General features: G+C 35.9%; 1 protein-coding gene across 9 annotated transcripts in view; it reads right to left on the minus strand.

Annotated features, from left to right (window-relative positions):
• LOC118519942 (serine/threonine-protein kinase Nek1) overlaps positions 1-25,786 on the minus strand; it is a 230,519-nt gene that overhangs the window by 34,763 nt on the left and 169,970 nt on the right. For all 9 annotated transcript variants that reach the window (XM_078069428.1, XM_078069430.1, XM_078069434.1 and 6 more), the window contains 2 exons: positions 10,433-10,609; positions 7,040-7,160 (listed from right to left, as the gene is read on the minus strand). In XM_078069428.1, coding sequence (XP_077925554.1) covers positions 7,040-7,160; positions 10,433-10,609 — 298 coding nt within the window. The remainder of the gene's footprint in view (positions 1-7,039; positions 7,161-10,432; positions 10,610-25,786) is intronic.

The raw sequence follows: 25,786 nt of genomic DNA on the forward strand, positions 1-25,786 counted from the left end.
CAATCAAAATGCCCCTTAATAGCAGAGAATATAAAACAATTATAATATACTAATACTATAAAATATCATGCAGCTGTTAAAAAAATGAAATAGAAATCTATGTGAAATACTGTGGAATGATAGTCTATAAATAAATATAAACATATATTTAATATATATTATATAAATAAAATAATATATTTAAGTAAGCAAAGTAGAAACAAATATATATATTTATTTAATATATATTAAGTAAATTTATAAATATAAATAAAATGAATTAATAATATATTTCATAAATAAAATAAACTTATTATTATAAATATAAATAAAATATATTAATATATTTTATTAAGTAAGCAAAGTAATCTACAGATCAATTTGTATTAAATGGTGTTAGGTTTCAAAAAATGGTGTGTAGCGCAGTATATAGAATGATATGCACAAAAAGGTTTTAACACTCAAGAATTAATTGAAGAAAAAAGGTAAAGAAGAACTGACAGTTTTTATTTCAATACAGCTGGGAATTATATTCATGTATTATATTTTTTTTAACAAAAACTTAAAGACTGGAAGAATACAGTCCAAAGTTTTCAAACAAACACAGAAAACGATGTTCAACATCACTAATCATCAGGGAAATGCAAATCAAAAGCAAGATATCTCAAATCTGTTAGAATGGCTATTAACAAAAAGACAAGAGGTAAGTGTTGGTGAGGATGTGGACAAAAAAGGAACCCTTGGGAGGCCTGGTTGGTTCAGTCAGTTGAATGTCTGCCTTTGGCTCAGGTCATGATCCCAGGGTCCTGGGATGGAGTTCCACATCCCAGACAGCTCAACAGGGAGCCTGCTTCTCCCTCTGCCTGCCACTCACCCTGCTTGTGCTCTCTCTCTCTCTCTCTGACAAATAAATAAATGAATCTTAAAAAAAAAAAAAAAAGGAATCCTTGTGCACTGCTGGTGAGGATGTAAATAGTGCAGCCACTATAAAAAACAGTACAGTTTCCTCTAGAAATTAAAAATAGAAATATCATACAATCCAGTAATTCCACTACTGGGTATTTATCCAAAGAAAACAGAAACACTAATTTGAAAAGATCTATGCACCCCTATGTTTATTACAGCATTAACAATAGCCTAGATTTGAAAGCAACCCAAGTGTCCACTGACAGACGAATACACACACACACACACACAGGAATATTACTCACCCATAACAAGGAATGAGATCTGGCCATCTGCAATAACACAGATGGATATAGAGGGTATCATGCTCAGTGAAATAAGTCAGACAGAGAAAGACAAGAACCGTACGATTTCACTTATATGTGGAATCTAAAAACCAAATGAACGAACAAATGAAGCAAACAAAAAGCAGAAACAGAGCCATAAATACAGAGAATAAACTGGTAGTTACCAGAAGAAAGAGGGGTGAGAAGATGGGCAATAGGGGTAAGGGGTAGTGAGAGGTCCATGGTTCCAGTTATGGAATGAGTAAGTCATAGGGATAAAGGGAACACAGACATGGGGAATACAGTCAATGGTATTATAACAGTGTTGTATGGTGATAGATGATAGCTACACTTGTGATAACAATAGTTTAAGTACAGAGTTGTCAGAAACTAATGTAACATCATGTGTCTACTATACTTCAATAAAAACAACAACAACAAAAACCAAAGGCACCAGTAACTTATCTCTGCAAGTTTGGCTTATAAGCAGTTTTTGTTTTCTTAATTCTTTGTAATTCATCTCAAATAATTTTTTACTTTTTCAGTTTTAAATTTTGAAAATTTTTCTATTTTTGGTTTTCAAAGTTTTTATTTCTAATCATACAAGTAACACTTTTCTTCATTCAAAATGTAATGTTCCTTGGTTCCTCAGAAAGTTAAACATAGAATTACCATACACTGCAGCAATTCTATTCCTAGCTATACACTCAAAATAATATGGGTGTGCAAACAAAAGCTTGTACACAAATATTCATACAAGCACTATTCACAACAGCCAAAAGGTAGAAACAATCCTGGAAATGACCCACTGTCATCTGCTGATACCCATCAATTGCTTAATGGATAAAAATATATGGTATATTCCACATAATGGATTTTTCAGCCATAAAAATGAAGAAATGATATATTCTACAACATAAACTTTAAAAACATTATGGTACGTGAAAGAAACCAGATACAAAAAGCCACATATGGTATGATTCCATATGAAATATCCAGAATAGGCAAACCTATAGACAGAAAGGAGATTAGTGATTGACAAAGGCTGGGGGAAGGGGAAATGGAGAGTGGCTGTTTAACTGGTATCAGGGTTTCCTTTTGGGGTGATGAAAATGTTCTAGAACCACACAGTGGTAATGGCTACACAACACTGTCAATGTAATAAATACTACTGAATTGTACACTTTAAAATGGTTAAAATGGTAATTTTATATCAATTTTACCCTGACTAAAAAAAAATGCAATGTTCCTTTGAGAATTCCCCATAGTAAACTCAAAGCTCAGTTGCCTTTACTGTCATCAGTTTGGTATACATCTTACCATATTTTCCCTTGAATTTTACAGAGAAATAAATAGCATTATTTTAATATATGGAAATGCCTTTTTATTCAATATTATTTTATTAATCATTTGATAATTGGGGCATATTTCCATATTGATACATGAAGCTACATTTTATTCTTTAGAGTGCTATATATTATCCATAATGCAGTATACAGAAAGTTCTTTATTTTCAGCAACTTCCTTATTAATGATTAGACTCTTTCAAATTATTTGCTATGATTCTCCTACAATAAACATTCTTGCATATGCCTCTTTGTGCCCATGTATGAGTAATCTTAGAGTAGATACCAAAAAGTAAAAATGCATTATTACAGGATATGCACATTATTATTTTTTTAAAAAGATTTTATTTATTTATTTGACAGAGAGAGAGAGAGAGAGAGCACAAGCAGGGGTAGTAAGAGAGGGAGAAGCAGGGGAAGCGGAAGAGGAGAAGCTCCTCAGCAGGGAGCCCTATGCAGGGCTCAATCCCTGGACTCTGGGATCATTACCTGAGTCGAAGGCAGACACTTAACCGCTTAAATGAGCCACCCAAATGCCCTCGATATGCACATTTTAAACTAACAAAATTGGCAAATGGATTTCCAAATTGGCTCTCCCAATTCTTATGTGTGCTTGCAATGTATCAATGCCCCTAGTTCCCAATCTCTCACCAATATTTGATGCTATTACTTGCATTCCTCCTGGCTTCATGTTATTTTGTGAAGAAACTTTCACTGGCAAAACATCTGGACTCTTGCCCCGCCTTTTATTTATTCCTCTTCTTTGAGGAAGAACAAGTATCTGACATTCATACATTCATAGTTCTCCACTGAGTAAAGTTAGTCAACGAACTTAGGAATTTGATGTCTTTTTTCTCATTGTCTTGCCTCTATAATCCATAAAGTATATATGTGGTTTCCTCCCTTGTAAACAGCTATATTCATATTCTTTCCCCATTTTTCTCTTGGACTTTGGTCTTTTTCTTCTTAATTTGCCAAGTTCTTTATGAATTCTGGATATTAATTATTAGGCTGTCTCCTTTCCATTTGTTGACATTTAGCTCTTTAATAAATCTGATAGTTTTGTTGAATGGCTTTAGAAATGGAACTTTTATTTTCAAGTTGTGTTTAAGTGCTAGATACACTGGGTAGTATAGAGAAACAGTATTTTTAGCCATTTCCTTATTAGACTATTTCAAATTATTTGCTATGATAAGCATTCGTTTTTTTTAATAATAAGCATTTCTGCGTATGTTTTTTTGTGCCCATGTCGAAGTACAGCCCTCTTCCCGTTTTTATAAAGTTGTATTGAAACAGTAACACTTATTTGTTTATGTATCATCCATGGCTGCTTTTGCACTACTTCGGCAGAGTTGAGTAGCTGCATCACAGACCAAATAGTCTATCCGAGGCTGAAATATTTATTATTTAGCTCTTACAGAAAAAGATTGACTGTCCCTGTTACAGATGATGGCAATGGAAGAAACTGCCAATTACTTTTTATAAATGAACCATAACAAGAATAACAAAATCTAACAATAATTTCCCGTAACCAAAAGGAGCTACAGATGACTCTCGCAAATATTAATACAAAAATCCTAAAATACATAAGTACCTTAAAATAATATGTCATGACCAAGAAGAATGTACTTAAGGTATGCAGGATGGTTTATGTTAAGTAATCCATTAATATAATTAATTATACAGCTGACCCTTGAACAATGTGGAGGGATGGGGTGCTGGCTGAATCCCCTATGCAGTCAAAAATGTGCATGTAAATTTTGACTTCTCCAAAACTTAACTACTAATAGACTACTGTGGACCACAGCCTTAATGATAACATACACAGTTGATAAACACATATTCTGCATGTTATATGTATTATATGCTGTATTCTTAAAATACCTTTTTATTTTTTTCAGTATTCCAAGCTACACAGTTCACCTGCAAGTTTTTTCAAATTGCCACAAATCTCCAAAAAATTTTCCAATATATTGGGAAAAAAAAAATCTGTGTATAGGATGAGCCATGCAGCTCAAAACTGTATTGTTCAAAAGTTAACTGTACTAATAATTAAAGGAAAACATTTATATAAACAGTCATGCCTAATGATGGTTAATAACAGAAGCATCTTCACTAAAGTCAAGAACAACACAGAGGTACCCCCTATTTCCAATATTTGACATTGTATAAAAGATACTAACCAAGGCGATTATAGAAAAAAAAACTAGTGTTAAAAAAATTGGAAAGACATAAAATCATCACTGTTTTCATATGATATGATTGTATATCTGAAAAAAGCAAAAGATCCAACTGAAAATCTATCATGAACAACAGTAGATATCAATAAGATAGTGGGGTACAAAATCAATATAAAGAAATCTAAGCTTTCATACACACAACCTTCTAGTTACAAGATCTCATAGAAGAATAGGGACCAAACAAAGAATAACAAAAACAAAAGAAAAGAATGTATCTAGGAATAAGCTTACCAATAAAAGTGTAAAGCCTAGATGAAGGAAACTATAAAAACACTCAAAACTTACTCAAAAGAAAGGCCTATCATGTTCTTCTTGGACAGGACGAACACAACAAGTTGATTTTCCCTATGTTAATCTATGAATTTAATATCCCAATAAAATACCAATTGATTTTTTTCCTGGGGAAGGTAGGCAAAATTTAGTAAATTCTAAATTCAAAAGAAATTTTACACAAGCAAGAATAGCCAAGAAAACCAAAAAAGGACAATGAAATTAAGAAAATTTAGTATATATTAAAAGTGGCATTTTTAATCTAGGCAGGAAAGATGAACTTTTTAATAAATACAACTGGACAACTGGGTAGCTATCTGAAGAAAAACTAAACCCATACCCCAGGATAAATTCCAAATAGATTAAAGATTTAAATGTAAAAAGTGCCCATGTTGAAAGTACTAGAAAAAAAAATTGAAAAATTCTTTGAGAATCTTAGAAAGAACAAAGTATCTCTGAATGATTATTAAAATCCAGGTAAACATGACAATTAAAAAAACTTCTGGGGGCGCCTGGGTGGCTCAGTCGTTAAGCGTCTGCCTTCGGCTCAGGTCATTATCCCAGGGTCCTGGGATCGAGCCCTGCATCGGGCTCCCTGCTCCGCGGGAAGCCTGCTTCTCCCTCTCCCACTCCCCCTGCTTGTGTTCCCTCTCTCGCTGTGTCTCTCTCTGTCAAATAAATAAATTAAAAAAATCTTTAGGGGTGCCTGGGTGGCTCAGATGGTTAAGCGTCTGCCTTCGGCTCAGGTCATGATCCCAGGGTCCTGAGATCAAGCCCCACATCGGGCTCCTGGCTCAGCGAGGAGCCTGCTTCTCCCTCTCCCTCTGCCTCTCTCCCTGCTCATGCTTTCTCTCTCTCTCTCTCTGTATCTCTGTGTCTCAAATGAATAAATAAAATCTTAAAAAAAAAAAATTAAAAAAAAAAATCTTAAAAAAAAAAAACAAAACCTTCTGCATGGCAAAAAAATAAAACATAAATGGCCAACAAGGAAAAAATGGTTGCAACTCACATAATCATAACCATGGCAATATCTCTAATATTTAAAGAGTTCTTACTAATTTATAAAATACCAACAACCACATTTTTAAAATGGGTCAAAGATATAATACAGAGAACTCACAGAAAAAGAAATACACATGAAACTTAAACATTTGAAAAAATGTGCTTACTTTACCAATAAGAGATGGATAAACTAAGAACCCAAACCAAGATACTATTTTTTAACCTATCAGATTGGCAAAAATAAAAAAGTTTGATAATAAGTTTGGCAAGGCTGGGGGAAATGAGAAGTTTCATACATTCTTTCTGAGAATGTAAATTAGTACAAACCCTGGGAAGAACAGTAACTGAATTACAAATGCAATTTGTAAGAATGCAATTGACACAGGAAGTGTACTTCTATGTATCTATCATATAGATATACGTATATACATGCAAAATGACCTTATATAAAAGGTTGTTATTCATTGCAACATCATTTGAAATATCAATTAATGTAGAATATCAATTAATGTAGAAGACCTGCTAAGTTGTGGTATATCCATTTAGTGGAATACTAAGTAGCCATAAAATAAGAAAAAAAAATGAAGCTCTCTATGGATTAATATGAAAAAATTCCTAGGTTACTGACTAAAAATAAAAAGGTGAAAATACCATATACATTATACTAATAACTTTATTTAAAAGGGAGGGAGACATTTTTGCTTTGGATAGATTAAAAATATCTGGAAGGAGGAGAAAATGGGAATCTGCTGGATGGGGACAGAGTTGGGAAAGAGACATTTTACTCTCTATCTTTATATACTTGATTTCTGAACCACATGAATGTAATATCTTTCCAAAAATTAAATTATTTTATAAGGTATTATAATAATAGGCTATAGGGCAGTATTAGGTTATTATAGTATTTTTTAAAAAAGTATTACAAAAAGGGACCCAGGTTTTGAAATGTAAGGAAAAAGAGGTAACATACTCAGTTCCCTTTGTTTCTTTTATCTCACTAATCCACACATCAATAATCGTGCATGGCAAGCTACCATCTTTGTTTGCTCCATCTGGCTCTTGCAGAACTTCTGTTTCTAAGCCATCAGCTTCTGAAAATCAAAAACAATAAACATGTCTTAAAGCAAAATCCAGCTATAGATATTTGAACAAATATTCTATAAATTATCATTACCTAGTTTCAGGCTAACATACTAATTATAACAAAAAATTAAATATTTTATCTGTAGATCTTTAATCTGTTAACTCTCTGGTTATTTTCTGAAAGTAAATACTAATGAGAAAAGTTTCTGTCTTCATTTGCTGACTTCTCTTTTTCCTCTTCAATTCAGATTATCAATGCTTTTTTTTAAATATCTATTTATTTGAGAGAGAGAATGCACGTGCGTGTGTAAGCATGGGGGGAGGGGCAGAGGGAGAAAGAGTCTTAAGCAGACTCCCCACTGAGCAGGGCCTGATCTCAAGTCCCCCAAATCATGACCTGAGCCATAACCAAGAGTCAGACACTTAACCAACTGCAACACCCAGGCGCCCCACAATGCTCTTGTTTAAGCCACCATCACTCCCTCTTTTTTCCTGGAATCTAGGTAATCTTTCATTCTCTATTTTTAAAGTTTCCAATTAGCTTGTCCTGTTTAGAAAGAGAACTGATATTGTACCAGTCCTTAAAGTTTTTATCCGTTATTCAAATGATTTTTTGTTGTTGTTGTTTACCTGTACAAGGCAAATACTTGGGGAAAAAAATCTTTTAGTTATTTTTTAGTGAATAATTGTCCATTAGCACCTTAAGCCATACCAACATGACTTATTCTACAAACTAGATTTTTTACTGTATTGCCCTCAAAGTCTAAAATATTTACTATCTGGCTCTTTGTAGGAAATGTTTGCTGACTTGTACTAGGCTGTATAGTCTCTACTATATGCCTAACAGGCTTCTGTTTTTTTAAAAGAAAAGGCATACCTACTAAATATCATTCTAATAAGTAAGACTATTTAAGTTATCATGGTGAATTGAAGATGGTCACACATACAGCAAGGTCTCTGACATTTCTCTCATGTAGAGGGGGCCTCTACTTCCCCTCCCCTTGAATTTGGGCTGGCATTGTGATTGTCTGAACGGAGTATAGTTCAAGTTTATGCCAGTTCCAGCTCTAGTCTTCAAGAGAATTGGCAGCTTCTACACTGGAATCTGGAAGCCTAAACCACCATGAAAGTTTATTCTGGAAAGACCACATGGCAAGTTCCTGAGACTAAAAAAGGAGAGGGAACCAGCTAAAGAGGCTCTGCTGAGATACCATGCATGGAATGACATCATCTTGCCCCTTCCAGATAAGCCCAGCTGACAGGTGAATACCACTGAGTGGTATTGATGCCACATGGAGGAGAACTTTCCCAATTCCTAACCCACTAAAACGTGAGATAAAACAAGTTATTTTAAGCCACTAAGATTTGGGAATAATTTGTTTTGCAGCAACAATAGCAGAAATAGAATTTCCTATCTGAAAATAGGGTGCTGACATAACAAAAGCTTAAAACGTGCACTGGTTTTGGGACTTGGCAGTGGGCAGAAGTTACAAGTGCTTCAAGGAGACTGTTGATGAGAGACTGGCCAGTGAAAAAAGTTTCTGGAGGAGATTCTTGTTCTATGGTGGCAGAAAATATGGTGCCTGGAAGAACAGTGATGATAGAAAACATACCTAAGAGATTCAATGATCTAGCTAAGATGCTATCTAAGCAGAATGTTAAAAATTCCAGCTAGCTTCTTTAGTTGCCTCTGATAAAGTTGGAGAGATTAATTGAAGAAAGAGCTGTTTAGTTTATGAGGACAATTTAGAAGAGAAACCCCAAGTTAATTCCTTCCAGGCAATAAGAGCTTTTTAAGGGAAAACATGGCCTCAGAACAAACACTAAATTCAGGGCAGATTTTACTAGTCAAAGATGAAGTCAAGGGAGGGAAGGAAAAAAGGAAGGAAGGAATAAAGAAAAAAGAAGAGTGGTTAGCGTAGTGAATGTGAATAACATTCATACAAAGCCCACAAAATTAAGAAAATTCAACCTGAAGAAACACCATCAGCTTGGATTGCATAGGAAAGAAAGATGTAGTTTAGAAAAGCCCTTGAGGGCACTAACTTTGGTGCAAAGGAAGCAAGCTGACAATGCAACACCTGACTGGCGCTGCAGAATTTCTATGGACCAGTGATTGATATATGTCCCCCATTTTCTTTGTTTTTGAAAAGGAGTCTCTATTCCTGTTTCACTACTGTATGTTAGATATTTAGAGGGCAAGGAACTTATCTTTTTCACTTATAGGTCTTGAGATTGAGAGTAACTGTACTCAAAGAACTGTACCCAAGAAAATTCACCTCTACAGAGGCCTGACTTGGATAACAGCTTTAGGCTTTCAGCCCTTTTAATAAGAAGATGAGGCTTTGGGGCACCTGTGTGGCTCAGTCAGTTAAGCATCGGACTCTTGATTTCGACTCAGGTCATGACCTCAGGGTCGTGAGATCTAGTCCCGTGTCCAGCTCCGTGCTAAGTGTGAAGCCGGCTTGGGATTCTCTTTCTCTCTTCCTCTGCCCTGTCCCCTGCTCATGCGTGGCTCTCTCTCAAACAAGATGAGGCTTTAAGAAGGGGTAAGTGCATTTTACACGTGGGAGAAAATGTAAATAATTTTTTATTCAGTGGCAGACCATGGCAGACTACCAATGGCTGCAAATTCTTTAACACTCTTAACTTGGAGAGGTGGGCTCTGTTTTATCTCCTTTGAATCTACGCTGGTTTGTGACTGTTTTGACCAAGGAAATATGGCAGAAGTGATACTGTGCCAGTTGAGACTGGCTTTTAAAAGTATAAGTAGCTTTTGCCTAGGATCTGTGAGCCCTGGCCACCATACAAGAAGTCAGACTACCTTGCTGGAAAGAGTTATGGAAAGGTGTGGAGACTACATGAAGAGGGAGAGGGGACCAGCATCACACAGCCTTCAAGCTGCATCTGAAAAGACACCAGTGAAGCCATCTTGAACCCCTCAGACCAGGTTGCCAGCTGAATACCATCAAGTGATCCCAGAGACAAAAAGCACATGAATTATAAAAATTACATTAGTCAAGCCTTGACTTAATTCCTGACATGCAAAATCATGAGATATAATAAAAGTGTTGTTATTTTAACACTAAGTTTTGGGGTGATTTATTATGCATTAAAAAATCCAGATCAGTTATTAAAGATAGAAAACAAAGAACCTAATTTGAGATGAATCACCCAAACATATACACGTTTTGATGATCTGTTTATAAAGTCCTGTTTATATAGAAGAAATTAAAGTATTATCAAGTTAAATAAAGCTCATTTTGAGCTATTAAAATACCATCCACATTTTCTTCTGGCTTCAATGATGTCTGTGGAGGTGCCTCACTAAACTCTGGACTGTTCATTTCAACAGAAGAATCAACAGTAGCTGATGGATTCATTTCAAGTGAAATATATTCTACTTTTTCTTCTGCAGGAATTAAAGGTTTGTAATTCTCCCTTTCAGGAGAAGTCTCTGAAACAACAACAAAAAAAGAAAGATCATGCTACATTCTCAAAAATAACTCGAATTTTACCTATAACAGCATTATAGCAAAATTCAAAAACTGCATTCTTACAACAGGTAATTACTGAGTAAGCTCTGTTATGTATTAAAAGTTGATAAATGATTAAGGTATATGACAGCTAAATATCATTTTAATTATACATAATGATATTTAGGATGATTAACATATGGTTTACTTTCTTTTCCCTTTTGTTGAAACTAACACACATAACAATGTTGTATTTTAAATCATTAACTGTTTTTGTTTCTGGTCAGTGCTAGTCACTTCTAATTGCTCAGAAACTCCCCACACCTTTTTTAAAAAAGATTTATTTATTTTAGAAGGGAAGAGAGGCAGAGGGAAAGGGAGAGAGAGAATCTCCAGCAGATTCCCTGCTGAGCACAGAGCCCAATCCCATGACCCTGAGATTATGACCTGAGTTGAAATCAAGAGCTGGATGCTCAACCAACTGAGCCACCCAGGTGCCCCTAAACTCCCCATACTTTTAACTGATGCCAGGAGAGAATGGATTTACCTCAGAACAACTTATTGCAGTTATCTGTAAGACGCCCAGGTCACTCCCATTCATTTCTTGAAGACGTTTCTTTCCAACTCCCAGTCAGGAGATTTCCCCAATAGTAATTCTGTCTTAACTAATTTAATTGATTGCCAGATCTCCATTAATAATCCTTCCATCTCTGAGCCTCTCAATTCCTCTCCAGTGATTTTTATCTTCACCTTACCTCAGTCACTCCAATGGTAGTATCTTAGAGAGCTTGTCATTTACTAGAGCTCCTCAAATTTTCAGTGCTAAATATTCTACCTTCTAATTTCTAACATCCTATTTTTCCACTTATCTCCCTCTACTATCCCAACTTTAAAAAATGTTACCCCACCAGTACCTATAATGCCCTGATCCTACCATGTTTTCTCTCCACCGTCATCCTCATTAAAATCCATCTAAAGTCCATCAATAAAAACCACTTTTTCGGGATGCCTGGGTGGCTCAGTTGGTTAACCATCTGCCTTCAGCTCAGGTCACGATCTCAGGGTCCTGGGATTGAGCCCGGCATCGGGCTCCTTGCTCAGCGGGGAGTCTGCTTCTCCCTCTCCCTCTGCCTGCCACTCCCCCTGCTTGTGCTCTCTCTGACAAATAAGTAAAATCTTAAAAAAAAAAAATAATCACTTTCTCACATACATCTTTAACTCACTCTACCCACATGGAGAAACCCCAACTCCTTTTAATTTAATTTTCTGTGTATTATGTCTGCACACATGTGGCTGAAATGGTTGGGTAAAAAAAGAGTCTTCTTTATTGATCTCAATTTCAAATCATTATCACTAAAGCGAAGTGGGCGCTTTGTGGTGCTTGCAATCCTATCATAACAATAGGATACCAGGAACTGTACCTAGTTCAGTTAACTTCCTTAGGAAAACAAGTTGTGTACAGGTATTTTTGAGTTATATTACCTCTTACTTCTTCCTAGTCAATCAAGAACAGAACAAAACTATAGTGTTGCTCATGTTTTGAGTATCTTCCCTACACCAAGCCTCATCAACAAATTGTGATAGAGGTCACATCTGTGTTTTTGCTCATTCAGCCTACTGTTCTGCTATAAAATCATGTCTATTAAAATCAGGAACAAGGATGCCAGTTAGCACCATTATTAAAGATTGCTTTAGAGTGCCTAATGAATGCAGTAAGAAGAAAAAGAAATAATCAGAATAAATACTGGGCAAAAAAACACTAGTTCTTATCACTGATGATATAACCCTCATATCTGGAAGATCTAAGATCTCAAGGGAAAAAACTTAATATATTTAAAAAAATAGTTCAGGGAGGTGTCTGCATATAAAATTTTACACAGACACATAGAAAGAATATTTTATTTATTTTAACTAGAAATAACAATTTAGAAAGGGAAATAGGAAAAATATGTCATCCATTATAAAGACAAAAATACAGCATTATGTAAGAATCAATTTACCAGTTTTCCAAGATGGCAGAGAAGTAGGAGACCTTAGTTTTGTCTGGTCCCAGGAATTCAGCTAGATAGCTATCAAAGCACTCTGAACACCTGTGAACTCAACCAGAGATCTAAGAAAAGAATAGCTGCAACTCTACAAATAGAAAAGCAACCACTTTCTGCAAGGCAGGAGGTGTGGAGAAGTGAATATGAGGCGATATATGGGAAGATAAATCACGGGGGTAGGAAGCCTCCGTAAGCTGGCTACCACCAGAAAGTGATTTAGTAGCAGAGCTCAAAATTGGAACTTTCAGAAGTCTACTCTGGTGAAGGACATCCTGACTGAAAGGTGCTCAGGTGGCGAAGTGGCCAGAATCCTAGGTGGGACAGTGTGACCTCAGGACCCCTAGGGTCACAGAAAGACCAGGGGTGCCTGAGTGTGGCAGAGTTCCCAGGTATCAGAGCAAGAAAGCCGGCTGCAATCAGTGAGCCCCAGAGTGAGTTTTCAGCTTGGGGTTGCCATAAACCATGAAATGCAGGGGCCCAGAAAGCCGCAGAATTGTGGTGAGACCCCACTCCTTTCACTGGGAGGAGCAGCATGGCTGCACGCTGCAGGAGTCTGCCGGGCTTGGAGACTCAAAGTAGGGTCCTATGCCTGAGATAGAAATGTGCAGTCATGGGGTGCCTGGGTGGCTCAGTCTGTTAAGCATCTGCCTCATGATCCCAGGGTCCTGGGATCAAGTCCCACATTGGGCTCCTTGCTCAGTGGGGAGCCTGCTTTTCCCTCTGCCTGCCACACCCTGCTTGTGCTCTTTCTCTCTCTGAAAAATAAATAAAATCTTTTAAAAAAAATTTTTAAAAAGAGAAAGAAATGCACGGTCACAAGCTGGGTGAGCATGGAATGTGGATGGAAACCAGGGAGACAGGAGTGATGGACTGCTTTTCCCTGAGGGCACACTGAGGAGTCAAGGGCATAGCTTTTAGCCCCAGGGCTGGAGATTGGGAGGCCGCCATTTTCATTCTCATCCTCTAAACGGGGGGTGAAGAGCCTTCACTGAACAAAAGCCACATAGAGCAATCCAGTGCAGCTTACTTAGCCTGGCCCCCTAGCAAGAGTGGTGCAATTCTGTCCAGGGCAAAGACACCAGAAAATCAGCACAACAGGCCCCACCCCCAGAAGATCAGCAAGAAAATCCCGCCAAGACCAAGTTTACTGATCACTCAGAACTGCAATACTCCAGTGCTAAGGGAAAAAAGTATATGGAAATCTCGGTGTTTTTCTCATGATTCCTTCTCATAAGTCTTTCAATTTTAATTTTTTTTTTTCCTTTTCAACCAATTTCTTATTTTATCAACTCACTTTTTAAGTCTTTTTTAAAAAATTTTCATTTTTACAGTTACATTCTGTCCTTTCATTACACTTAATTTTATTTTTGTATATATACATATATAAGTTTTTCTTTCTTTACAATTTTGGGAAGCAGTCTCTTCTAAAAACAGACCAAAACATACCCAAGATACAGTGAATTGCTCTGTTCTGGCCAGCTGTTTATATTCTTTCCTCCTTTTTGTCTTTTAATTTTCATTTTACAGTTACATTCTATCCTTTTACTATATTTAATTTTATTTTTGTGCATATATAAGTTTCTCTTTCTTTACAATTTTGGGATTTAGTTTTCTAACAAACACACCAAAATACACACAGGATCCACTGTATTACTCTGTTCTGTTCACCTGTCTGATTACATTTTCTCTCTCTCTTTTTGGTTACAGGTCTCTTCTGATTTGTTTGGTGTATATTTCTCTGGGGTCGTTGTTGCCATTTTAATATTTGGTTTTCTCAATCATCTATTCTTCTCTGGACAGAATGACAAGATGGAAAAACTCACCTCAAAAAAGAGAACAAGAGGCAGTACTGATTGCCAGGGACCTAATCAGTATGGATATAAGTAAGATGTCAGAACTAGAGTTCAGAATAATGATTATAAAGATATTGGCTGGGCTTGAAAAAAGCACAGATGATACTATAGAATCCCTTTCTAATCAGATCGAAATCAAAAAGGCTATTAATGAGATGCAATCAAGAATGGAGGCTCTAACTGCTAGGATAAATAAGGCAGAAGAGAAAATGAGTGATATAGAAGACCAAATGACAAAGAATAAAGAAGCTGAGAAAAAGAGAAATAAACAACTATTGGATCACTAGGGGTAAAATTCAAGAGATAGGTGATACCATAAAGCAAAACAATATTGGAATAGTTGGAATCCCAGAAGAAGAGGAAAGAAAGAGAGAGGGGCAGAAGGTATAATGGAGCAAATTATAGCAGAGAACTTCCCTAATCTGGGGAAGGAAACAAGCATTCAAGTCCAGAAGGCACAGAGAACCCCCCTCAAAAATCAATAAAAATAGGTCAACACCTTGACTTATAATAGTGAAGCTTGCAAAGCTCAGAAACAGAGAAAATCCTGAACGCAGCTTGGACAAGGGGTCTGTAACCTACAAGGGTAGAAACATTACTGGCAGCAGACCTATCCACAGGGATCTGGCAGGTCAGAAAAGACTGGCATGATATATTCAGGGTGCTGCATAAGAAAAATATGCAGTCAAGAATACTTTATTCAGCAAGGCTGTCATTCAAAATACAGAGATAAAAAGCTTCCAGGACAAACAGAAACAAAAAAATTTGTGATCACTAAACCAGCCCTGCAAGAGTATTAAAGGGGATCCTTTAAGTGAAGAGAGAGCCCAAAAGTAACATAGACCAGAAAGGAACAGAGATGATATACAGAAACAGCGACTTTATAGGTATTACAATGGCACTAAATTCATATCTTTCAATAGTTACTCTGAATGTAAATGGGCTAAACACTCCAATCAAAAGACATAGGGTATCAGATTGGATAAAAACACAAGACCGTCAATATGCTGTCTGCAAGAGACTCATTTTAGACCCAAAGACACCTCCAGACTGAAACTGAGGGGGTGGAAAACCATTTATAATGCTAATGGGCAGCAAAAGAAATCCTTATATCAGACAAATTAGATTTTAAAGCAAAGACTGTAATAAGAGATGAGGAAGGACACTATATCATAAACAAAGGGTCTGTCCAATAAGAAGCTCTAACAGTTGTAAATATTTATGCCCCTAACACTGAAGCAGCCAATTATATAAGTGAATTAATAACTAAATTAAAGAAACACATTAAAAATAATACAATAATACTAGGGGACTTTAACACCCCACTTACTGCAATAGTGAGATCTTCTAAGCAGAAGATCAACAAGGAAACAAGGGCTTTGAATGACACACTGGACCAGATGACTTCACAGATATAGTCAAAGCATTCCACTCTAAAGCAACAGAATACACATTCTTCTCGAGTGCACATGGAACATTCTCCAGAATAGATCATATACTGGGTCGCAAAACAGGTCTCAACTGTTACCAAAAGACTGGGATCATTCCCTGCATATTTTTGGACCACAATGCTTTGAAACTTGAACTCAATCACAAGAGGAAATTTCGAAAGAACTCCAATACATGGAGGTTAAAGACAGTCCTAGTAAAGAATTAATGGGTCGGGGCGCCTGGGTGGCTCAGTCGTTAAGCGTCTGCCTTCGGCTCAGGTCGTGATCCCAGCGTCCTGGGATCGAGCCCCGCATCGGGCTCCCTGCTCCGCGGGAAGCCTGCTTCTCCCTCTCCCACTCCCCTTGCTTGTGTTCCTTCTCTCGCTGTGTCTCTGTCAAATAAATAAATAAAATCTTTAAAAAAAAAAAAAAAAAAAAAGAATGAATGGGTCAACCAGGAAATTAAAGAAACTTGAAAAATTCTTGGAAATAAATGAAAATGAAAACACAACTGTTCAAAACCTTTGGGATGCAGCAAAGGTGGTCCGAAAAGGGAAGTATATAGCAATACAAGCCTTTCTCAAGAAACAAGAAAGGTCTCAAATATACAACCTAACCTTACACTGAAAGGAACTGGAGAAAGAACAGCAAATAAAGCCTAAACCCAGCAGGAGAAGAGAATAATTAGAGCAGAAACCAATGAAATAGAAACCAAAAGAACAGTAGACAGATCAATGAAAGTAGGAGCTGGTTCTCTGAAAGAATAAGACTGATAAACCCCTGGCAAGACTAGTCAAAAAGAAAAGAGAAAGGACCCAAATAAAATCATGAATGAAAAAGGAGAGATCACCATCAACACTGAAGAAATACCAACAATTATAAGAACATATTATGAGCAACTATATGCCAACAAATTAGGCAATCTGGAAGAAAAGGATGCATTCCTAGAAATGTATAAACTACCAAAACTGAAACAGAAAAAAATAGAAAACCTAAACAGACCAATCGATAACCAGCAAGGAAATCAAACCAGTAATAAAAAATCTCCCAACAAACAAGAGTCCAGGGCCGGATGGGTTCCCAGGGGAATTCTACCAAATATTTAAAGAATTAATGCCCTATGCATTTGAAAAAAGGAAAAAAAAAGAATTAATACCTATTCTTCTGAAGCTGTTACAAAAAATAAAAATGGAAGGAAACCTTCCAAACTCTCTATGAGGCCAGCATCACCTTGATCCCAAAACCAAAGACCCCACCAAAAGGGAGAATTACAGAACAATATCCCTGATGAATATGGATGAAAAAATTCTCACCAAAATACTAGAGAATAGGATCCAACGGTACATTAAGAGGATTATTCACCACAACCAACTGAGATTTATTTCTGGGATGCAATATTCACAAATCAATCAATGTGACAAATCACATTAATAAAAGACAAGAACCATATGATCCTCTCAATTGATGTAGAAAAAGCATTTGACAAAATACAGCATCCTTTCTTGATTAGAACTCTCCAAAGTGTAGGGATAGAGGGAACATACCTCAGTATCATAAAAGCCATATATGAAAAGCCCACAGTAAATATCATTCTCAGTGGGGAAAAACTGAGAGCTTTTCCCTTAAGGTAAGGACATGACAGGGATGCCCACTCTCACCACTATTGTTCAAGATAGTACTAGAAGTCCTAGCCTCAGCAATCAGACAACACAAATAAATAAAAGGCATTTGCGGAGAAAGGGGAACCCTCCTACACTGTTGGTGGGAATGCAAGCTGGTGCAACCACTCTGGAAAACAGTATGGAGGTTCCTCAAAAAGTTGAAAATAGAGCTACCATATGACCCAGCAATTGCACTACTGGGTATTTACTCCAGAGATACAAATGTAGTGATCCGAAGGGGTACGTGCACCCCGATGTTTAGAGCAGCAATGTCCACAACAGCCAAACTATGGAAAGAGCCAAGATGTCCATCAACAGATGAATGGATAAAGAAAAGATGTAGTATATATATACAATGGACTATTATGCAGCCATCAAAAAAACCCGAAATCTTGCCATTTGCAACGACGTGAATGGAACTGGAGGGTATTACGCTGAGCAAAATAAGTCAATCAGAGAAAGACATGTATCATATGATCTCACTGATATGTGGAATTCTTAATCTCAGGAAACAAACTGAGGGTTGCTGGAGTAGTGGTGGGTGGGAGGGGTGGGGTGGCTGGGTGATAGGCATTGAGGAGGGTATGTGCTATGGTGAGCACTGTGAATTGTGTAAGACTGATGAATCACAGACCTGTACCTCTGAAACAAATAATACATCATATGTTAAAAAAAAGAAGAAGAAGAAGAAAATAGCAGGAAGGGAAGAATGAAGGGGGGGAATCGGAGGGGGAGATGAACCATGAAAGACTATGGACTCTGAGAAACAAACTGAGGGTTCTAGAGGGGAGGGGGGTAGGAGGATGGGTTAGCCTGGTGATGGGTATTAAAGAGGGTACATGTTGAACGGAGCACTGGGTGTTATACGCAAACAATGAATCATGGAACACTACATTAAAAAAAATTAATTAATTTTAAAAAAAGGCTAGGTAAAAGGTATAGGGAGGTTCATTATACTGGTTTTTTTTCCTGTTTTTGTTTATATTTGAAAATTCCCCAAATAAAAAGCTTAACTTTAAAAAAAAAAGAAATAAAGAAATAAAAGGCATCTGAATCAGCAAGGAAGAAGTCAAACTCTCACTGTTCGCAGGCAATATGATACTCTATGTGGAAAACCCAAAAAACTCTACCCCAAAATTCCTAGAACTCATATAGGAATTCAGCAAAGTGGCAGGATATAAAAATCAATGCACAGAAATCAGTTGCATTTCTATACAATAACAATGAGCCGAAAAAAGAGAAATTAAGGAATTGATCCCATTTACAACTGCACCAAAAACCCTAAGATACCTAGGAATAAAACTAGCCAAAGAGGTAAAAGACCTGTACTCTGCAAACTACAGAACACTCATTAAAGAAATTGAGGAAGACACAAAGAAATGGAAAAATGTTCCATGCTCATTTATTGGAAGAACAAATATTGGTAAAATGTCTAAGCTATCCAGAGCAATCTATACATTTAATGCAATCCCTATCAAAATACCATCAACTTTTTTCATAGAGCTGAAACAAATAATCCTAAAATTTGTATGGAACCAAAGACTCCAAATAGCCAAAGGAATGTTGAAAAAGAAAAACAAAACTAGGGGCATCACAATGGCGGACTTCAAGCAATACTATAAAGACAACATGGTACTAGCACAAAACACACACATAGGTCAATGGAACAGAATAGAGAACCCAGAAATGGACCCTCAACTCTATGGTCAACTAATCTTCGACAAAGCAGGAAAGTATATTCAATGGAAAAAAGACAGTCTCTTCAACAAATGGTGCTGGGAAAATTGGACTGCCACATGCAGAAGAATGAAACTGGACCACTTTCTTACACCACACACAAAAATAGACTCAAAGTGGATGTAAGACCTCAATGTGAGACAGGAATCCATCAAAATCCTAGAGGAGAACACAGACAGCAATCTCTGTGACCTTGCCTGAAGCAACTTTTTGCTAGACACAACTCCAAAAGCAAGGGAAACAAAGGCAAAAATGAACTATTGGGATTTCATCAAGATAAAAATCTTCTGCACAGCAAACAATGGACAAAACCAAAAGACAAGCGACAGAATGGGAGAAGATATTTGCAAATGTCTTATCAGATAAAGGGTCAGTACCTAAAATCTATAAAGAACTTATCAAACTCAACACCCAAAGAACAAATAATCCAATCAAGAAATGGACAGAAGAGATGAACAGACATTTCTCCAAAGACGACATACAAATGGCCAACAGACACATAAAAAAGTGCTCAATATCACTCGGCATCAGGGAAATCCAAATCAAAACCTCAATGAGATACCACCTCACACCAGTCAGAATGGCTAAAATTAATCACTCAGGAAACAACAGATGTTGGCAAGGCTGTGGAGAAAGAGGAACCCTCTTATGCTGTTGGTGGGAATGCAAGCTAGTGCAGCCACTCTGGAAAACAGTATGGAGATTCCTCAAAAAGTTGAAAATAGAGCTATGCTACGACCCAGCAATTGCACTACTAGGTATTTACCCCAAAGATACAAATGTAGTGATCCGAAGGGGCACCTGCACACTAATGTTTATGGCAGCAATTGGAAAGAGCTCAGATGTCTGTTGACAGATGAATGTTTAAAGAAAGAAGATGTGGTATATATACACAATGGAATATTATTCAGCCATCAAAAAATGAAATCTTGCCATTTGCAACGATAGGATGGAACTAGAGGGTATTATGCTATAAGTCAATCGGAGAAAGACAATTATTATATGATCTCACTCATATATGGAATTTAAGAAAGAAAACAGAGGATCATAGGGGAAGAAGGGAAAAATAAAACAAGATGAAATCAGAGAGGGAGATAAACCCTAAGAGGAGTACTCTTAAGCACAGGAAACAAACTGAGGGTTGCTGGAGGGGTGGGGTAACTGGGTGATGGACATTAAGGAGGGCACCTGATATAACGAGCACTGGGTAGTATATAAGACTGATGAATCACTGAGCTCTACCTCTGAAACTAATAATACACAATATATTAATTTATTGAATTTGAATTAAAATAAATAAGTAAATAAAAGGATGGTTAAAAAAAAGCATCATTTTACCAAAAAAAGCCTTTAAGAACTTAAATGAATAAAACAAAATGTTACTGATAAACACAAGATTGGTGCAAAGATAAAGACATACTTAAACTCCTGAATTTAGTAGCATAAAAAATATTTCAAAAATCAGGGCGCCTGGGTGGCTCAGATGGTTAAGCATCTGCCTTCGGCTCAGGTCATGATCCCAGCGTCCTGGGATCGAGTCCCGCATCGGGCTCCCTGCTCCTTGGGAGCCTGCTTCTCCCTCTGCCCCTCTCTCTCTCTCTCTGTCTCTCATGAATAAATAAATAAAATCTTAAAAAAAAAAAAAATTTCAAAAATCAATATATAAATTTGATACAATTCTAATCAAAATACCCAGTTATATAAAATGAGCTTAAAATTCGTTTGAAATAATAATTGTCAAAAAATAATCCAGAAAATTGTTAGATTTCCAATTAGATTAAATGTCTTGCAAGTGTGTGCATGTCCATTCACACTCACATACATGCATATGTTGTCTATCAAACTGATTTAAAAATTTGGGAAAACTTTTACCCACTAAAGGAAATTGAAAAGATATAAATAAAAAGACATACTTGCACAGAAATTTTTTTAAAATCTGCATGGCCAAAAAAAGCATCATAAGTGAATTAGGAGTATGTGGGAAAAACCTGTGATGATATACTAGATAAAAGTAATCTATACCAGATAAAAATTCACACGAAAAACATAGGCAATGCAACATAAAAAGGGCAAAGAATATAAATACAATTTATAAAGAAGGACATCTAAATGGCCAAAGGAATATGACAATGGAATTCACTTACTATCAGAAAATCACAAATGAAATCCATGAAATCCATAACTTATAATACTGGTAACAGTAAAAAAAAAGTGATAATACTGATAAAACCTGTTTAATATTTGAAAATCAATCACTAGTATTTGCAACATTAATATAATAAAGAAGAAAAATCATACAATCATCTTAATTGATTCAGAAAAAGAGTTTGATACATTTCATGACTCTTCATAAAACAAGACTAGAAAAGAATTCCTTAATCTGATAATGGATATTTTCAAAAAGACTTAAAAACATGGCACTTCTCTAACCAGCATTCTATTAGAAGAATTAGCATAAGAATTAGAAAACATAAAATAAAACTGTCTTAACACAGTATCATGGGTTCACAAAAATACCAAGAGAAACTATAGATACATTACCAGAATTAATGAAAGAACTCAGCTAAGTTGCTGAATATAAAGTCAATATACAAAAGTGAATTATATTTCTACTTTTATACATGAGCCACAATTATAAAATAAAATTTCAAAAGAGAGGAATAAAACAATGGCATCAAAAAGTATAAAATTTTTGGAATTACCTAACAAGTTTATAAAATACCACTATGAAGAAAACTATAACCTACTGTTGAGAGGAAATAAAAGATCTAGACAAATGTGAGGATATAAGTATTCATGGACTAGAAAAGTGAATATTGTAAAGATATCAATTTCTTCCAATCTAAATATTCAATATAATCCTAAAGAAACCAACAACATATTTTTGAGAAGCCTACTCTCAAATTTATATGGAAATGAAAAGGGTAAAACTAGCCAGATTTCTCTTGAACTTGCAAGATGGGAAAACTTGATTTACTGGATATCAAGATTTAAAAATTTATAATCAAGAAGTATCATAATAGTAAAAACATAGACGGAAATCAATGGAATAATTTAAGTGTTCAGAAACACATATATAGATACTCGACTTGTAACAAAAGTATCACTACAGAGCAGTGGGAAAGGAGGGTTTTTTTTAATAAATGATGCAGGGTCAACTAGATACTAAATCAGAAAAAATAAAATGACTCCTCTTCGTACCATACAGAAACATCTTTATGAGATAAGCTGCAGGTCTAAATTTGAAAGTTAAACAATAAAGCTTTTAGAAGTTAACAGAGGGAAAAAAATCATCATGACCTTAGGATTTTTTTTAAACAGGATACAAAAAACACTAAGGAAAAGGACTAAATAAATTGGACCTAATAAAACTAACAACTTCTGTTCTTCAAAAAATGCCATTCAGTAAAAGGACAAGCCAGTGAAAGACGAGATAAATTTACAACACACATAACTAACAAAGGGCTTGTATCTAGAATATACAAAAAATTTCTAGAAACCAAAAGAAAACAATAACAATGGAAGGATGGGCAAGACACTTGAATGGGCACCCCGAAAAAGAATATACACATCATGGCAAGGAATTTTTTAATATAACACCAAAAGCACAAGAAACAAAATCAAAACTAAAAAAGTGGAACTATATCAAACCAAACTGCTTCTGCACAGCAAAGGAAACAATCAACAACATGAAACGGCAGTTTATGGAATGAGATAAAATATTTGTAAACCATGTATCTGGTAAGGGGTTAATATTCAAAATATATAAAGAATTCCTAAAACTTGATTGCAAAAAAGGGCAAATTAATTTTCTTTTTTTTTTTTTTAAAGATTTTATTTATTTATTCATGAGAGACAGGGAGAGAGAGAGAGGGGGGCAGAGGCAGAGAGAAGTAGGCTCCCTGCCGAGCAGGGAGCCCGATGCGGGACTCGATCCCAAGACCCTGGGATCATGACCTGAGCCGAAAGCAGACGCTTAACCATCTGAGCCACCCAGGCGCCCTGATTTTCTATTATTAATTAATTAATACCAATTAAAAATGGGCAAAGGGACTGAAAAGACATTTCTCAAAATAAGACATACAAATGGTCAACAGGTATATGAAAAGGTGCTCAACATCACTAATCATCAGGGAAATGCAAATCAAAACCACAATGAGACATCATCTACTCCTGTTAATACACTATTATAAAAAAGTTAAGAGATAACAAATTCTGGTAAAAGCATGTGGAAAAAAAGGGAACCCTTGTATAATATAAATGGGACTGGAAATTTGTCCTGCCATTATGGAAAACAGTACGGAGGTTCCTAAAAAGTTAAAAATAAAACTACCATATGATCCAGCAACTCCTCTTCTAGGTTTACATCCAAATGAAATTAAATCAGTATCTTGAAGAGATACCTGTACTCCCATGTTCACTGCAGCATTATTCATAGTAGCCAAGACATGAAAACAACCTAAGTGTCTATCAGCAGATGAATAAATAAAGAATATGTGGCATATATACTGGAATACTATCTGGCCTTAAGAAATAGGGAAATCCTACCATTTGCGACAGTGTGGATGAACCTGGAGGACTATCCTCTGGCTCAGTAAAATAAGCCAGACACAGAAAGACAAACATTGTATGTATCATGTGCATGTGGAATCTAAAAAAGTTGAACACAAACAGAGAGTAGAATGGTGGTTGCCAGGGGCTGGTGTGTGGGGGAAATGGGAAGATATTGGTAAAGAGTACAAGCCTTCAGTTATAACATGAATATGTTCTACAGATCTACAGAATGGTTAATTATAGTTAATAATGTATAGTATACTTGAAATTTGCTAGGAGAGTATATCTTAAGTGTTACCACCACACACACACACACACACACACACACACACACACACTGTTAAGTATGTGAGCTGATGGATATGTTAATTGGCTTGATTGTGGTAATCATCACACAAGGTATACTTATATCAAACCACCATGTTGTATACCTTAAATATATACAATTTTTTATTTGTCAATCAGACTTCAGTTAAGCTAGAAAAAAGTAAAAGCCACATGAATGGTTATTTTACTTTGGATACAACCTGTTCAATTCACATGGCCACATCCAGCTGCAAAAAAGAAGCTGGGAAATGTAGTTTCTGCATAGACAGCCATGTGCCAACCCAAACCCATGGTGGGCATGGGGAGAGTCTATTACTAAAAAGGAGGAAGGGAAAATTGGATACTGCAGACAGTAGCAATTTTTACCACATATGGTCTCACTCTCTCTCACACACACACACCCCCCCTCACAGATACCTGTAAAATGTGAGAATATATCAAGAAAAACAAAGCAGTAAGAGACCTAACATTGGGAGAAGTTAAGGGAGAGGCCAGGATGACATCTTTACAGCAGTCCAAAGGAAAAACTTGTCTAATTTGGAAGGAGAAGGATTCCAAAGAAATGCTTCCAAGATGATACCAATAGAATACCTAATGTATCTGTATGCTCTGAGAAGAGACAAACATCTAGGGGAGAGTATGGCAACAAACTAGAAATAAATACGTGAAAACAAAGCAAAAAATACTCACTAAAGGGAAAATGAAATACTATGCAAAAAAGAAAAGCAATCATGGTACAATATATCTTAGCTTTGATAAGAACATTCATGGTCATAACAATACCAATGCTGTATGTTGATTTAACCAAAATTCTAATTATATTTAGAGCATGTAAGAATGGTATGTGTAGATTTATATGGCGAGATCAAGGGGAAAAAATGGATGAGAGGCAGCTAAATCCTTATTTGCCAAAATAAGAAGTCCATACATAATGCCTAGAACTGGGGGGGAAATTTTTTTTTTAAATCAAGAAGTAATAGTAGAGGTATTTGCTTTAAAATTATGTACAGAAATAAAAAAAACAAATAGTTAAAAGAGCTGAAAGTGGGTGACTCTGGGAAGCAGAATATAAGGCAAGGAGTGAGGTCTAGGGACTGCTGTTTTTGGTAAAAAGAACTTCCAGAGCTACTTGGTATTTTAAATTATGTGCACAGATAACTTTTATAACAACTAAAATTTAAAATTAAAAAACAAATTTATGTGATTAATGAAAACATAATCTCTGGGTAGTAGTGTTATGGGTAATTTCAATTTCTTAAAGTATGGTTCTTGGTATTTTCAACATGTTTTACAACACTGAAAATATAACATTATAGTCAAGAAATAAAACAGTTAAAGAAAATGTAACAGATATATGTTTGTTCCTGGCCATGATAACATAACTCATATTGGATTAATCTCCCACTAAAAATAAGTAGAAATGATAGACAAAAAGTACATTTAAAAAACTGTATGGAATCATTGGAGAATAAATGATGCAGGCAAGGACTAATGGACTTCAACTGAGAGAAGGTAAACACATGAGATGAGCTCAACTTCATCCCAGCTTTT

This window comes from Halichoerus grypus, chromosome 3 (assembly GCF_964656455.1).
Source record: "Halichoerus grypus chromosome 3, mHalGry1.hap1.1, whole genome shotgun sequence".
NCBI classification, from domain to species: domain Eukaryota; kingdom Metazoa; phylum Chordata; class Mammalia; order Carnivora; family Phocidae; genus Halichoerus; species Halichoerus grypus.